Here is a 17,553-nt window from a genome sequence, read left to right as displayed (position 1 = left end):
AAAAAAGAATTGGTACACGAATTGTAATCAACTGTTAATAAAAGTTTAGTGAAGAATCTAGTAAAAATAGTTTTTAAATTATTTTTCACGCTACAAAATGTAACAAATTAGTTTACATTAGCAAAGAATCATGAAAATTGTTCAATTTTCCGCCAACAACGAGAGTTTCGAAAGGGAAAACCTATTATTCTTGAAAAAATATCTCCAATCCTTCCAAAAATCTGAACTGTTATAAACTTTTGTTACTGCTAACTGTATTAAATCTTTAAGTAACCCATAGGGTATTTTGATTTTGTTGTTAACACTCCCGTACCGGACGGGGGGAACACACTTACACTAACGAGAGTTTTATGCTATATCCAAGTTGTTTTTTACCCCACATACTCTATAATTTAGGTAATCCTAAAAAAACTATGTGGTTATCGATCTGCATTTAAAAAATATATATTATATTTCTACTTTCTTAGATATTAAATAATTTGTACAAAATTCTGGCAAAATTCCTGTCCCCTGCCTCGCACCTCGACTTCTTAGCATCGGCTAAAATTCCCCCGTCTCCATCCCTACTCCCCGCTCTCCACTGAGAACGATCCAGCGAGCTGCGGTCTGGACCGTAAAAGATGCATTTTATGGAAATGGCTAACTCCCGGTCGCGTTCACTGCACTACTTGTTATTTCCTTTTGCGATGCTAAAATGTTCACTTGCCGGACTAAGATCGGCCTGTCTGGCGTGCATCCGGTAAATTTCTCATGTTTAGGGACAACATTAAAATTAGGTCTGTCTATGTTTCTCACATGGAAAAGAAATCGGTCAGTGACACATATTTTGTTTACATTTTTAAGTAATTTGAATAAAAACAGAGTACTTACTATATGGTTAAAAAGTCTATCGCAAATGTCTGTTAAATTATATTTTGGGTTTTAGTTGGTAATTCTTTAAATTTGTGTGGTAAATAATTATCTGTAAAAGCGGACTAGTTTCTCCCTGCTATGGGCATCTTCAGACTGGTAAGCAGTACATTTACACTTATGAAATGGTGTTTATAAATTAATATCTATTTGTAAAATATTTATTCTGTACTTACAATACATATTAGAATTTTCTAGTTTATCACTAAACTTGACTTTATTGATAGTGACATGTAATCAGTCGGCATGTATTTATTGCAGTTCATTACGGCATATTTACCAAAGTTTTAAATTAGATCCGAAAATTCTATGGTTTCAATTAATTTGTGTGAAAACCGCACAAGAGCCCCAACAGTCCTAGCCAGTGGAACTATGGCATCCCCAATTGGGGTATTTTGTGAGGCTGAAGGTAGTGGGGATGGGAGGGGGAGTATATGGGAAAGACAAAGGTTGAAGTACATGCATTTTCAAATCTAGTTACCATATAGGCTTAAGTCATTTCAAGCAACGGTTGGATTCTACATGGTGGTCTTTCACTAGGGCAATACTGAAAGCATCTACACCCTGCAACTTGATATTATATATATATTTTTTTCATAAATAGATCTAATAATCTAGACTAGTAAACCGCAGGTCGCGGGTTCAAATCCCGGTGTGCGCAAGTAAATTTTAATGGACCACTTTGTGATATTTCATAATTTACTGACCAGAATTCATTTTGAATGTTGCTTGAAATGACTTTGACCTTGTTTGGTGACCAGATCTGAATAGCCAGGTATTTCCCCACCTTCCTCTTCCCCATCCCCTTCCCCTCTCCGCAACCTTTACAACATACCAGTACGTAGCGTTACATACAGTTAGCCTTACAACATACCAGTAGCGGCTTGTGACTTTTGGGTCTACTATTAACCGGTCAGCAACGTAAGCAGATATACACGATAAAATAACGATAGCAGTCAAGTACAATAAGCGTGTTTACACGTCAACGCGTGTGTTTCCACAAAAATCGTCATAACTCCGTTATTCTTCTAGTGACATCCCTAAAACAAAAAGTAGAATATTCGTATTGAATGAAGCTTCACATCTCTATTCAAAGTTATCCATAGAAACCCGTAAAAAGACCTACTCAGTGGAAGCAAATTTTACCCGCCAAATCGTAAAACGACGCCAAGAAAGCCGTTTGACGTGCCGACCCGCCTCCCACATATCCCAGTTTTAACGTGAAATTTTATCGAAAATGGCCCGGTAAGTATTTGTTTATTATAGTAATATATATTTGCTATGCTTTTGTGATATTGTTTCTTTGTTTGAAGTGTTTTTTCTTGTATAATTAGATGCATTTATATTGCGTGTCATGTCCACCGAATTCGCGCTTGAAATGCGCCAAGATTTTAGCAAGTTTAATTATTTTTTTAAAAATATATTTTGTATGAAATGGTCAAAAAGTGAAGTGACAGAATTGTTTATTGTACATTTGTACGATGAAATAAGTGTTTTTTTTTTTACATTATCCGTGATTTTAGTATCGTTTTTACATAAAACATTACAGGTGAGTCATTTTTACAATTTTTTCATGTTTCCATTCTAAATTTAAATATTTACAAATGTTAATATTTATTTATGATACAACAATTTGAAAGCCTATTTTGTAACCTTTCTAAAACAGTTTTTACTATTCGGCTCCGTTCAGTAATGTTTCATTTATAGAGCTTTGATTGTGAGGCGGTAATAACACAACGTTTTCGTGAAATTGACATTTCGGTAAAGACATCTTAGCTTCAAGTTCGCGAAAAGTCGGAGGGGTTAATTGTAATATTATCACTCTAGTACACCTAAAAGTTATGAGCCGCCACTCCAACATACCCCATTTGGGAATGCCATAGTCTCACTGGTTCCAGATGATTAGGTGCAATTGGGACTGTTGTGGTGTCTTCACATAGAAAAATCTAAACAGGAATATCTTAGGTTAGGTTAGGTAATAAAAAATAATTTACTCCACGTTTAAGTTTTAAAAATACCTTGTTTTTTCACTATTTTCCAAAAAAAAAAAATTAATTTCGAACCCCTCGACATTCAAACGAACCCATTATTTATGGTAAGACAAACACTACAATTTGACCCTAAATATAAATATACTATATAAAATCATAAATTATGAATTATAACCTTCACTAACATCTAAATATTTCATAATTTTCGAAATAACATCCGTACCTAGTTTATTAGTGGTAGGTTTTTAAAACTTAAAAAATATATATTTATAAATATATCCATCATTTACGGACCACCCTGTGCAACAAACTAGCTACGCTGTAATCGCCAATCGCCAGTCGAGATTCAGAATCGAGGAGTTATGCTTGTTATCGGCCCGCCTTCCCTATTTTGTATGGAAAAAGGCGCATTATTATCTAAATTCATTACAATATTAACTACGACTTTATTTAAGAAATACAGTCAAATACTCATAACTTGCAATTCAATACATCAGCAAGATACCAGAAAACTATTAAAATCCCAAAATTTAACACGAAACTCATTCAAAATACCTATCTTTATCTAGGCATAATTTATTTTAATAACCTTCCATTAAATTTAAAAAATATCGAAAACATTCGGGAATTTCACCTTAAATTAAAAAATTACCTTAAACTATTATACTAAGTCCAAAATACTTTCACTACTTACATCTAGAAGTAATATTGTTTAAATCTTGTGTTGTTTCTTAACAATTTATTTACCATACTAACATGTACATAATTGAACTAGAATTCCCTGACCAAACACAAGAGCATTGTCTCTTTATGGTGAGGAAAGGCTACTTTAAGTTCTATTGTTTTATATCTCGTTAATATCCTGTATTTATCTATGTAAAAAAAATATATTTTTCAAATATTAAATAAAAAATAAAAAAATTAATTTAAAAAAAAAAAATATATATTTAGATAATAACTTCTGAAACGCATTGAATATACTCCCCCCTAATTATTACTAAAACAAATTACACAAGATTATGCCATTAAAATCCTTTAATAAGCAAAACAAATTGGGGGACCCTAGTGACCCCCCTTCTGATCTTATGTGATTTTTTTCTCTACGAAAAGGTTAAGGCTATAGAGAAAAATCTAAATGTTTGGGGTAACTCTTGGAAACCCTGGCTGAGAACATTTTTATTGAGTTTTGGTTATTACACTTCATTTCCTAATTAAATTTGAAAAACCAGTTTGTCTAACACCAAATTCTAAAATAACCCTAAATCATGAATTTCGCTGTCAACCCCCTCCTCCTCACCAAAAAAAGACCACTTGTAGGTCGCGAGCTGTTTGAAAAATAGGCAAATCGGCCCCTTTGCTGAAAAACTTGTGCATCACTATCATATATTTATCCCGTGCAGGGATGTAGGCACTCGTAACTAGGTACCTTCAAAATCAAAAAAATTTGCAAATCTCAAATTTCTCACGACTTTTGCAAATTTGATGACAATTTTAAGCGCCCGATGGATAGCATAGCCGACAATTACTCGTAGGTGCTATAAAAATATGAATCCCTATCTAACGGGATAGGAAATTCCCACCAACCGCCATTGTGTGCCGGGCAGCTAACCGCCTCTTTGTTTGGTACTACTTACTTTGAGAATAATTCTGAAATATTCTTTTTTTTCAGACCCTAAGTATTCAGAAATCGTGTTGAAAAAGTTATTTGCAAGGTATATTGTATAGTGAATCGACCTCGTTATAACAGCCAACAATCATGTGAAGATAAGCCTGAACTAAAATATTGTTTTGTAATTCCCATAGACATATGAATATTAGTAGACCTGCCCTAAGTGATTAAAAGCGTATTATCCCCACTCCCCATACCGGTTCCATTGGAACCGGCTGGGCTGGCGTATGGCCTCAAGTGAAATTTGAAAACGTGACGTCATCATTCTTGTGCGAACTACGGTCGAGGCATCATCGGTTCATTTTACGAAATAACACGGCAAAATGTTGACTTGTACTATAAAAACTTGTAAAAATAGATGTGAAAAAGAGAATAAACCCAATTGTCGTATTACATTCCATATATAAGCATTATTTTACTTTATTTTAAGCATATTCACATCGTATAATATAGATCAGTTTTAGAAACATATTATACTATCATATCGAGAAACGTCTGGACGCGAAACACAAAGCTGGTTGGTTGCTGGGAAGTAAATTATGAAAATTTATAAAAGTGTCTTAACTAAATACTTAAACGAAATATTCGACTCTGAAAATACAACCGAATTTTTTTGCCGAATTTGGACTTCGCAAATTTGTTCATAACGTGGCGAGTAATTTGCGCTCCCATGTAAAAATGTCTATTCATTCCAAAGCAGATTTTACTTTTAAGAAGTAAATGGTGATATTATAATGCGAGATGCCTATTTACTGTCAGATTGATTTATTGACGAATCACAGTCAGCCTTACGCCCTTCGTTCTTCAACAGTTGATTTTACCCCTCGCCATTATCTTCTCGTCTATTAATTCCTATGTCTGTGGTAATTCCTCATTATAGGCGTGAACTCGCTATTGCCTTGATTGTTATAACCAAGTTCGACTGTATTACAATTATTTGCAAGGTATATTGTATAGTGAATCGACCTCGTTATAACAGCCAACAATCATGTGAAGATAAGCCTGAACTAAAATATTGTTTTGTAATTCCTCATTATAGGCGTGAACTCGCTATTGCCTCGATTGTTATAACCAAGTTCGACTGTATTACAATTATTTGCAAGGTATATTGTATAGTGAATCGACCTCGTTATAACAGCCAACAATCATGTGAAGATAAGCCTGAACTAAAATATTGTTTTGTAATTCCTCATTATAGGCATGAACTTGCTATTGCCTTGATCGTTATAACCAAGTTCAACTGTATTACAATTATTTGGAAGTGTCTTGAAGCATGGTGTTGCCTGTTTGCAACACTCTTCAAATCATACACATCTCACTGTAATACCAATGTAGATAGAACACATATACAGTTTGTGCTTGCTGTATAATGCATAAAAGGCCAGCAATAATCCTTCATCACATCACACTATTATATGAGTATGTAGTGAACCTACCTAATGCAGTATTCATATTATATGTTTGTGTTTATTTCACCTGACAATCATTTTATTGTTATGTCAAACATTGAGAATTTATCCAATTCATCAAATACCGTTGTCTGAATTCTTGAACAAAGTGTTTTATGCTTTTTTTATTATATATATATATATATATATATATATATATATATATATATAATAAAAAAATATGTAAATGTAAATCATTGAACTTTTTTTCAATTTTGCATTATGTTGGAGTCTCAACAAATATAATGTGAGTTTATCCTCTCTATCAGTGTTAGATTATAGTTCTTGCCTCTGCAAATTTGTGGAATATTTTTTTTTAATGTAAAGAAGGGTGACAATGTGTAGATATATTTTATATGAACGCTTTCGCAAGCGTTTGGATATGAAGTTTTGTTTGGGCCCGAGTTACCAAAAGAGTTGTCCGCCTATGGCCCTGTTGCTGCGACTGCTATGTGTGGATCCACGTTGCTAAAGGAGTTGTGCGTTACAGGGAAGGATCCGGCTCGCCGGCGGCTCTCAGCAACGGCTACCACTCCTCCACCAGCATGAGCAGCGGCGAGCGCAAGAGCTATAGCGACGAGGACACACCTCCACCCGCTCCGCAAACTCCAAGTAACTATGCATTTATCACTATATTATGCTAAAAGGGAAAGCATGCACTGATTTACGTTGCTCTTGCATGTATATCTATCGAGTTTGGTTCTTCTAGTAGTCACTTTAGGAAGTCTTAACTCAATACTGGAAATAGGATTCCTTCTTATTTATCAATGTTCCTTACCATTGTAGAAAAACAAGTATTTGTAGAGTGTAAGAATTTGCTGATGGAAGGACTGATGTCAGATAAACCACAAGTAATGTTCATGCTCCTTCTTTCCAGCCAAGAGGGACAACGGCTTTTCGCTGAACTTCGTGGCAACAAAGAACTTCCTGGGGACTCCTTCCAAGAGGAACAGTTACGAGACCAGCCCTGTTGCCGAGAATGTGTCTCCGTTACCCGGTTTGTACCAGTTCATATCTATTTACTTAACAACATGCCGCAGCAATGCAGATGTTAAATCATCATTTATGAATTAAAAATAAGGAATTCTCCAAAATAAATTATATATTTACACTTGCAACTTGTGTTCCCAGTAATCCTTCTATAACAATCTCTAAAAGCTCTGCCTGCGTCAGTGTCTCTGTCATGTCATGACCTGATTCCAAATAATACTCAGTCAGCCAGGGAACACGGTCACTTTGTTATAACACCTTTATTCATTCATATTATAGATGCTGACCACGTTTCAATTGTACACAAACTCAATGTTGATGTAATTCCTTTTTTAATTTGAATATACTTATGTGTTTTTTACAATAAATATACAAATTATTACATGTTACTTAAAATGTTCTAAAAGAAAAAATAATAAAAGCTTCTCCTAACCATAAAGAGACAAGGCTCTTTGTGTTGGGTGAAGGAGTTATATATGTCCATTCTAAACTGTATTTCACTGTGATTACGAAATTCAAATGGGATAGCGATATACAATCTCAGCAAATGTAAGAGAAACAGTGTGCTAAATGGTCTAGAACCAAAAGGTACTAAGTCAGTGGCACTTTTCTTTCCATTCAAATTTATACGGAAGGCACTTGTAGTTTTCTTCTTTATTCTGTGTAAAGTCATATAAGTAATAAAAAATTGTTAATATTAATAACAAAAAATGATGAAGGTTTTTAAATAATAATATGTGGACTCTCTTGTGCTGTCATCTGTACTGACTTGATTTTGTGTCGTTTGTTGCAGTGACCAAAGGGGGCGCGTCTCCCATGTGCTCCAGCATCAGAGACAAGTCTCCGGACAGCACCACGGTGGGTGGAGCCAACACTCCTCAGCAGGAGCTGCCCGACTATACCAGGTATGTTACCTATCTTTCATTTCCTCATTGACCACCTCCCATTAAATAAAGTTCTATTGAATTATTCTATTATACTATTGTATTATTTTACTGCTACTTGGTTCGCCCCCATCTTGAATATGCTTGTGTTATATAGTCTCCTTTTTATGTTATCCATATTCATCATATTGGCTATTGAGTCCATTCAACATCGGTTTTGCAAAAGGAATTGCTAGGAGGCTAAGATTAGAAAGAGGCAATTACTCGTATTATGAAATTGAACAAATTCTTAACCTTTTTCCTTTAGAAGACCGTCGGAAAAAATCTGATCTCATTTGTTTCTTTAAAATTATCAACAATTTTATTGACTCACCTACATTACTAGAACTCATCACATTCAATATACCTTCTCGTAGACTCAGAAATAAAGGACTGCTCTTCCTCAATCAACACTCGACTAATTATGCCTATAATTCACCATTGTCCAGAATATGTAGAATGGTCAAGACCTTGATTTTTTTGGTATAAGTCAGAATGTTTTTTGTCGCTCACTATTCAATTGAGGATATTTTTTATCACTTTAGTTTTAGCAAGGTCTTGACTTGACTCTTCTATTTTCTTATGTTTTCCCTGTTTGTCTCTGCTTTTATATACTATCCTTTACTCTCGCATTGTACATTGTTCCAAATCTCGTGTCACTTTGTAATATATTGAATGTAATTCCATTAATTAATTAATGAATAAATAAATAAATCTCTATTATTACGTGTGACATGGAAACCTAAACCTACCATTATAATAAATAAACAAACTAGGTGAAATTGCACTGATTATAAAAAGAAAATGACAATAATATAGTATGGCTGTGTAACCTACTGACTATGTGACTAACACAAATAAATGACATTGGTTGTGTTGTTTGCAGCGAGTACACAGAGATCCTGAGCGGGGAACAGCGGCGGCGCTACAAGGCGGAGTTTGCGGCGCAGTACGAGCAGTACCGCGTGCTGCACACGCGCGTGGATGCCGTGACGCGCGTGTTCACGCGACTGGAGGAGCGGCTGCGCGGGGAGGCAGTGGGCGGGCCCACGCACCGTGACATCAAGCGCCAGATCGTGAAGGAGTACCAGCGCACGCAGGGCGACCTGGCGTACCAGCGCGACATGGCGCACTTCAAGTACCTGCACCTCAAGCTGGCACACATCAAGCGTCTCGTGCTGGACTATGACCGCCTCGGTTTCCACTGACCCGCCCTGCCTCCTTCCGCCCTCCCGCGTCTCCAGCCTTACCACCACCACATATATATATATATATTATTACTGTAAATGAAGGGAACTTGTAGAAAGTTACATATGTACATACATAGATATTTCGGCCAAATTGAATTATAGAAGCCCAGATTTTTCTTTGATTTTTTGTTTGTTTATTTTTTAAATGCAGTAGACTATCCTTCTATTTCAATATTTTTGTTATAATTTAGAGCTCTTTTTTGATCAATTACCCGAGCCAATCAATTTATACGGTGATATTAGATACAGTGACTTCTGTTCAACAATACTTATATAGGTCGTTTTCTTATTGTTATTCTTCCTGTTGGAGACATTCACAGTGAACACAGTCAATGGAGCTAGTTCCATCCAATAGGCGATTGTATAATATAGCCATTTCTCCTGTGTTTGTTGGTCCTCGCGCGCTTGTTTAGTAGATTTATGATGTGTGCATTCTGTCCATCCGATGATAGTTTCAGCAGTAGCTGTCGGCCTGCCCGGCCCCCCTGCTTGTCCCGTCCGGAGGGGGGCTGCGTGGCCAGGCGGTCAGGTGGCCGGCCGGTTAGCCAGTCAGTCCAGGGAAGCGGAGAGGCCATCAGATGGCCACCCCTCCGCTAGTCCATTGTAAATGCTATTTCTTATTGTTGTTAAAGTCTATAATGTTTTTCTCCCCGCGCCATTTTTCCAAACCTCACTGTCATAAACGTCTCAAAAAGCGTCCAACTTAGATAACTTATTTTACACGTAGGAAATAAAATTTGTAAAGATTCCGTTCAACGTCTGTTGTGCGCTTGTCCCGATACCCTCAGCAGACAGACCGACAGACAGTAGTTTCTAGAACGACCGACACGATCAATTAAAGAGTTCCATATCATTGGTAATTGGAGTAACGTAGAGATATAATGAAGAAAGACAAATGTTGTTTTATAACAAGACATGAATTCAAAATGTGTCTTCTGATCTGTGATTTGACTTTAGTTAATATTTGATGTCATCCCTTTTGATCAATTTACTCGCCATGATATTGTGAAAGTACTCCCGAACAGATTCCCCCGTGGTAGCGAGAGGTAGAGAGAGAGCAGGAGCAGGAGCAGAAGCAGAGAGAGAGAGAGAGAGAGAGAGGCACAGAGGAACAGTGTGCGTGTGTAGTGTGCGTCCTGCTGTGTGTGACTTACGCTATGAATACTGACTTAGGCTTTGTAATAAATAATATAAGTATTGTGTAAGGTAGTGTAAGAGAAGAGAAGAGAAAGCAGCAAAGAAAAATTAGTCTAACGGCTAGGAAAAGAGGGTGTTTGTTAGGAAGACGTTTGACCTCGTTTGCTTCACATTCAATTATAATTACTTTTATTTGTTTCTTTACTTGTTTGTTTGATAAAATATTAAAAAAAGCGATAAAACACGAAATGATAAAAAAGATGGAATATATAGATTTAGAGTATATGTATGTTGCGGTGCGGGGCGGGGGTGTTATGTTATAATGTACCACCGCCCCGCAGGTCCTGTGACGATTGCGTACACTGTGCTCCGCCAACAAATCACCTCTCATCGTCACTCGGTACCAATACGGCCTTATGGATGAGTCACCTTTATAGTTTTAACATTATTTATCATTATTAAAAATTAGTTTAATGTCTTTGCGAGTCATATTTAACCCTGTTACTTTCATGCCAATGAAGAAACTACCATGACAAATGTTTTTGTTATTTAAACATGTTTAATTGTATACATTTAATGTTGTTGGATATTCATGTTGGGAAACAAAACATTGATTGAAAGAACAACATCACGATTGTTCTGCACGGCGCTGTGGGCGCAAAGAGCGCACTTGCCAGCAAACAAACAAATTAAACATGATGTATTTATGTAATTCAATTATTTATTTTGTTTTATCTATTTTGTATATATATATTATATATGTATAATGCATCTTCATCCACGGAAGTCATCGCACAGTGTACATAAAGTTATGTTTGCGTATTGTAGTTCTGTTATTCTTTACTTTCAGGTATGTTGTTACTGACATTTGTTTGTTTGTAATAAATACGGTATCCCAAGTGGCTCGTGGCATGTGCTGTGGCCACGGCACTCTGTGTCTCGTCTCGTCTACTTAAGGAAATGTTATTTTATACACGGACGACATAGAGTGCGACAGGGAGTATTTCCATAGATGATATATAGGACATGCTGTGAACAGGCAATCTTTAAAGAGAAGAGATATTTTATATAATGGCTACTTCTCATTTATCCAATTATAGGCAATCATTATTCTCACTTATTCTTGTATCTCGAGTATTGTTAACTTTGATGATGTTCATATTTTATATCCTAGCCACCACATCATATTATAAGTATATATACCAGAAAACTATTGAAGGTTAGAATTAAGACAAATGTTTCAAATAATTAGTGCCTAAATGAAATTAAGTTGCCTATAATTTGTATAAGTCTATGTTGTCATTCATAAGCTGTTAGAACATAAGATGGAATTTTATATGCATTCTTACTAATGAGGTTGGACATTTTGGATATTATATTAATATTATATTGATTATTTAGACATCAAAAGTTTGTAATGCGTGCCGCAAACCTCGTTCCGTTCTATTTACTCTACTATAGACAAAGTAGAAGTAATGAAATAACCTGAATTATATTGAAAACTAGCTGAAGATAGAAAATGACGTGTCCAGAATCAGTAAATGCAATAAGTTGTAAGTTTGGACAGAGCTCGTCAGAGGGGGACTGTCCCTCGACGGCTCACCGAGCTCATGACCAGGTACATGGCCCTTCCTCCCCGTGGCTGCTCTCGCTCCCCCACGCACTCCCCTAACTTTACATGTGATAAACCGATGTATTGAACTGTACATGCTCACGTGTGTGTGGGTGAGAGACACCTCTGAAAGGAAGCGACGAGTGTTAATGAACACGCAATAAACGCATTTATAGTATGTGCGCCACTTGGGATAGAGTTTAGTGGCCGAGTTACACAACAGGTCGAGCCCCAGAGAGTGAGATCAGTCTGTGCCGGGGACACTGTAAAAATCCTAAATATTGTAATCTAAGAATATGTGAAAAGAAAAAACAAAATGAAAAAATAAAATTCTATACTTATATGCATGCAGCAAAAAGAATCTTGCGTTTTATTTTAGTACATTATCTTCTTTATCCTTCCATTCTCCATATGTTTTATCATTATATTATTATTTATGAACTCCATCGCCGCAAGATGCACAACATTTTGTATTCAAATCTAAGAAATATTTATTTTTATAAAATGTAGAAGAGGAATGTAATACGTAATATCCAATCATCTTCATTTTTATGCAGATTTCGTTATTCAATTGATCCCACATTTGAAGTTATTTGTTTTATATTTATATACTTTGTGGGAATATATAGCATTATGTATTAGAATTAGCAACATCACCATTATGTGGCTTCGGAGTATTTCTTTTCAAGATTTTCTTTTCAAGATTAAATAAATTAACATAATTAATGAGTTTTATGTGTGTGTCATAGGAAACAGCTTTATCTTTGGTTCAATAAAATGAAGACCATTGTTTTATTAGTTCTAGAGAATTACGTTTATCAAATTGGATGATCTTTTTGATTTTCCAACAAATTCAATAGATACTAATTACAAAACTCTTGCTATTCCATTATTACTCTAATGTAGAACTATACGACACGAGAATACTATGATATGAGAATACTAACAGCAATATTGCCGTGGTAAGTAAAAATACAGTACTTACCCAAATTAGTCGGGGTTTAGGATCACAGGGGCCTAGCTTCAAAAACATAGTTTTGAGATAAAATGCAAATAAAGATTGGAATACTCGTGCTCAAGTGTATCTCTTAAATGGCTGAATGTACGAGATAGAGCTTTGTGTCACTAATAAATATGATTGTGGCATTGTGATCCTAAGCCCCCGAAGTATGTATTGAATTTCTTACGTTTTACATGAGTCATCATTTAAAATTACTTCTCTTTCCTATTATAGAAAGACTATACTGTTATTGCACTTTCACTGCTCATGGTAAGTAAAAATACAGTGACTTCATTGAAAGTGCGTTTTAACTTACATTTACGAACTTGCTGTGTTTTCATTTACCATCTTGAAATATATTCCGCCGTACTATCTTTCACTATATGGCAGTGTAAAGTGTACCACGGAAACCCCGGCGTGAGTAAATAAATGTTATTTCGTTGTAAAATATAAAATAGTACACATTCCAGAGTGGTAGATATTCACAGAATTACCCTTATGAAAGGCCATTAGTAGCTTTAAATGACCTTCGTCATGTTTGGTGACCAGATCTGAATAGCCAGGTACTTTCCAACCTTTCTCTTCCCCTCCCCACTCCTTTTACCTCATAATATACCCCAATCGCGAATGCCAGACTTACTGGCTTAGAGCAGTTGGGACTCTAGTGCAGTGTTCACATACAAAAATGACATGCAAAAGAAGTTAATTAATGTAAACCTGAATTATATAAGTTACATGCACTTTTTTGTGAGTACTTCACAAGAGTCCCAACTGCTCCCAACCGTCTGGAGCCAGTGAGACTATGGCATCCCTGATTTTGGTTTGTTGTGAAGGTAGTGAGTGGGGAGGGGAAGAGGACGGTGCAGGAATATCTGCGCTAAAAGCACGCCCAACATTTGTACACGGTTGACATTTCTTTGTTTGTGCGAGTCACACTAGAATGGGTCGTTTCTACGACTCCTTCTTGAGTTCAACCTCTCGGTTATGGAAAGATTTTTCTCTTCAGGACCCATGTTCACTCCTTCCTCTCCTCAAAAGACCCTCTACACAGCATCCCCAAAGATGAAGTAGGCCCCGAGGGAAATAATTTTCCATAGGCCGCCCAATTTAGAAAAGTTCCCTGCTAGTAGAGTTTTGCCCCTTTGTATACTATAGCAATTAGAATAATTTACTTATCAGCTATCTATTCATTCTTTCATCCAAATAAAAACCATTTGTGAATGCCTACGTAATATATTGTAAAAGCAAGAACCAACCCCGGTAGAGGTGTGAATAACGGTTCTTTTCCGATACCTAATATAACAAATAACACCCCAACCCAATAACATAATATCATACCTGTTATTTAATAACATAGTATTCCAAGAATTTGGATAAGCTTGTAGATACGTAATAAATAACGAACGGCATCGTTATTCGTTGCTGGGGCCGAGCGGCTGAGTCGATAATGAAATGTTATAATATGTTATATTCATATTAGGGCAGGAGAGGAGCATAAAATAAATAATTTTTATAATTTGATGATTTTTATTGCTTTGCACTTTTCTAGTGACAGTTAGGTCGCATATACATTATGGAGTACATAAAATTGTTGAATTAATTTTGAATAAAAACCTTAAATAAAAAAATATATTTTTACAACTGGAGCGATTACAGAAATAAAAAATATTCTCCTTGATAGCTTGACATTCCTGCGCGAAAAAAGTTCATTCCACATTAAAAATATCTTACCGCCGAATTTGAATATGTAGACACACAAAACTGATTAAATTGATATCTAGGCAATGAATCCAACTATATTTTATCATATATTTTTATCACATATTTTTAGGGCTATTAAAAAATCATAAACTTTTTAATTTTTTTACAGAATTTATTCTCAAAGCCACAAATCAATCCGAGACATTTAAAATAGTATATAATAAGTAAATAATGCCACTAACGAAAGGAACAGAATAAGAAAATTATCAAACAATACTTCGTATATCTTCGGTGATTGGGAATTACCCGAATTACGTTCTTACCTTCTTAGAACTTGGAACTTTCAAGTTCCAAGAAGTTAACATTATTTCATAATTTTGTTATTCCGTTCCGTTCGTTATTCGTTATTCGAATTATTTAGTTATTCAGTTATTTTACAAGTTAACCGTTCCATGTCAGAACGGTCGACTAGTCGACTTATAAAATAACGGGAAGTTATTCAATACTATGTTATGCGGTACTAGAGTAACAGGTATGCCATTATTTGAAGATACTATGTTATCCATACCTGTTAACGTTATATTAGGCACACCTCTAAACCCCGGACACACTGGGAAGATTCATTAATATGCTGCGGGTGGCCACACTGGACCGGCTGGAAGGGTAGCTAGGTTAGCCACCCTTGGTTGGCGCTCTCCTCTCGACGCAATCTCTGACGAATACGGATCTCTTGATATCACCCGCCATTTTAAAAATGTAAAACATTAATAATACCTTCCAAAAGTGTCCAAGACTTTGATTTATCGCTTTATAATATTATGTATGTAGTAAAACTTTGTTCATTTGAAATTCACCGGACGAATGAAAAGTAATTTACTTATCAGCTATCTATTCATTCTTTCAACCAAATAAAAACCATTTGTGAATGCCCGGACGAATGAAAAGTAATTTCTCCAGTAACAAACTCCCAATAACCTTTAGGCTGCGTTTAAATGTATGGGTGAATTCACCTCCCTGTGGCACATTTTTAAAACTGTAATTAACCTGTTGAAGGCCGGAGCATAAAATAGAAAAATATTAGTGGAACCTAACGTTTTATCAGCCCAAACGATGCTTATTTTGTTTTCATACATTTTTCGAAGCATTAAGGTCAGAATAATAAGAAAGGCTAAAGAGATATATTACAAACAGAAAATAAAAAACTGTAATAATGATAATAATGACTTAAAACAACTAAAAGATAAAATATTTAGTTTTTCTAGTAATCCCGATATTATTGTTTCATGCAAATAAATACTTCTCAAAAATAGGTGAAAAACTCACAAAAAATATCGATGTAAATCATAACTCCAGTACACTAAACTGTAATACAAATTTGCCTAACAACTTGCATTTTAGTCTAAAACAAATTTTAAATGAAGATACTAGATTGATAATAAACTCATTAAAAAACTCGTCATCAAACTGGCTTGGACGATATATCAAATATTGCCTTAAAAAACTTGTATCAGAAATAACCACTCCCTAAACAAATCTTATTAACCTAAGCATCCTAAAAGGCTGATTCCCCGATAAACTAAATAATAATGATTATTTATATATATAGCGCCGTTTTCGTGAGAAAATCACCTCAAGGGCGCTTAACAACTTAATTTATGCATTGATCACTTAGACTTAATTACTTTTGGTTTATAACTAAGTTTCATAGATAGAGAGAGACTTATAACTAAGATAAATGTCGAGTGATTTAAAACTAACGGCCGTTGTTTCCAATCCTACTGATCAACTGCTGAGCCGAAATTTTGGCTCACCACTGCTTAAACGCACAACTACCCATTTCCAATGGAAAGGTGACGACTGAGCGATCAACCAATTTAAGGAAGCCAAACTACTGGATTAAGCCTACCTCAGTAAATGAGTTATAAAAAGTATCGACAAAGTGAAAAATATTTGCGACGCCAAGAAACGGTGGCATTAAAGTCAAACAAACACTTTATTTTTAACATATTACATACGTGGGTTTGAAAAATCAGTTTGTGTATTACATTACTTAATGAAAATTATACGCATCAATAATAAACACAATAATTAATTCTTCAATATTAATTTTTTTTAAAAAAGAGTTTTTTCTTTGATGACATTTTATTGTATATGAAAGTGGTAGGGGCCGCATAAGTTAATCAACACTAAATATGTTTGGAAACATGCGAATCAAACGTTACTGAACAAATTACTTGGCTGATCGGAGCCTGATATTTATCGTTAGAAAACTTGGGAACAACGGCCGTAAGACTTTTAACTAATGACTTAAGTTATAGGTACATATTTTTATGACCAAGTGGGCATTTACACAATACCGCTATAATACGACTTACATCTACGGCTTAAACTAGAGATTTACGACTAACATACATATTTAATTTATATTTACATTGTTATGATTTCTGCCCGTGGTGTCAGTTATAAAATATTTTTAAAAATAAATTGTTTACGCGTAATAAACAGTTAATAACAGTGAAAAAAAATTCAAGTAGAAAAATCCCCTGGACTGAGCAATGAAATAATACTGATAAATAAAAAATAAAAAAGGTCATCATTCTGGATACGACAAGTTGAAAAGGTGAGTCTTTAGTTTTGCTCTGAACTCGGATGAGATGTCGATCTTTCGCAAATATGAAGGGAGTTTGTTCCAAGCTGTTGGGCCTGCTACTGCAAAAGCTCGGTCTCCAAAATTGGTATTGTGATTGCGCATAGGTACTGAAAGTCTACCTATGGCTGTTGAAGATGCTGATCGAAGCGTTGCTTGCCTAACATTAACATCGTTTGGAATGCAGAGTTCCGACAAGTAGGGTGGCGCCATATCATGTACGGCTTTAAAAACCATCCAGCAGAGTTTGAATTGGATTCTCTCAGGGCACTTAAG

General features: G+C 35.4%; 1 protein-coding gene across 1 annotated transcript in view; it reads left to right on the top strand.

Annotated features, from left to right (window-relative positions):
- The window catches only part of Su(Tpl) (Suppressor of Triplolethal), a 121,155-nt gene extending 108,865 nt beyond the window's left edge, over positions 1-12,290 (top strand). Inside the window, exons 9-12 of the mRNA XM_089641100.1 lie at positions 6,508-6,629; positions 6,895-7,014; positions 7,801-7,912; positions 8,817-12,290. Coding sequence (XP_089497226.1) covers positions 6,508-6,629; positions 6,895-7,014; positions 7,801-7,912; positions 8,817-9,138 — 676 coding nt within the window. The 3' untranslated portion in view covers positions 9,139-12,290. The remainder of the gene's footprint in view (positions 1-6,507; positions 6,630-6,894; positions 7,015-7,800; positions 7,913-8,816) is intronic.
- Positions 12,291-17,553: the final 5,263 nt, after the last annotated feature.

Source organism: Hesperophylax consimilis, chromosome 2 (assembly GCF_061612785.1).
Source record: "Hesperophylax consimilis isolate HC1 chromosome 2, BYU_Hcon_1.0, whole genome shotgun sequence".
Classification (NCBI taxonomy): domain Eukaryota; kingdom Metazoa; phylum Arthropoda; class Insecta; order Trichoptera; family Limnephilidae; genus Hesperophylax; species Hesperophylax consimilis.
This window is presented reverse-complemented; position numbering and strand designations above follow the sequence as displayed.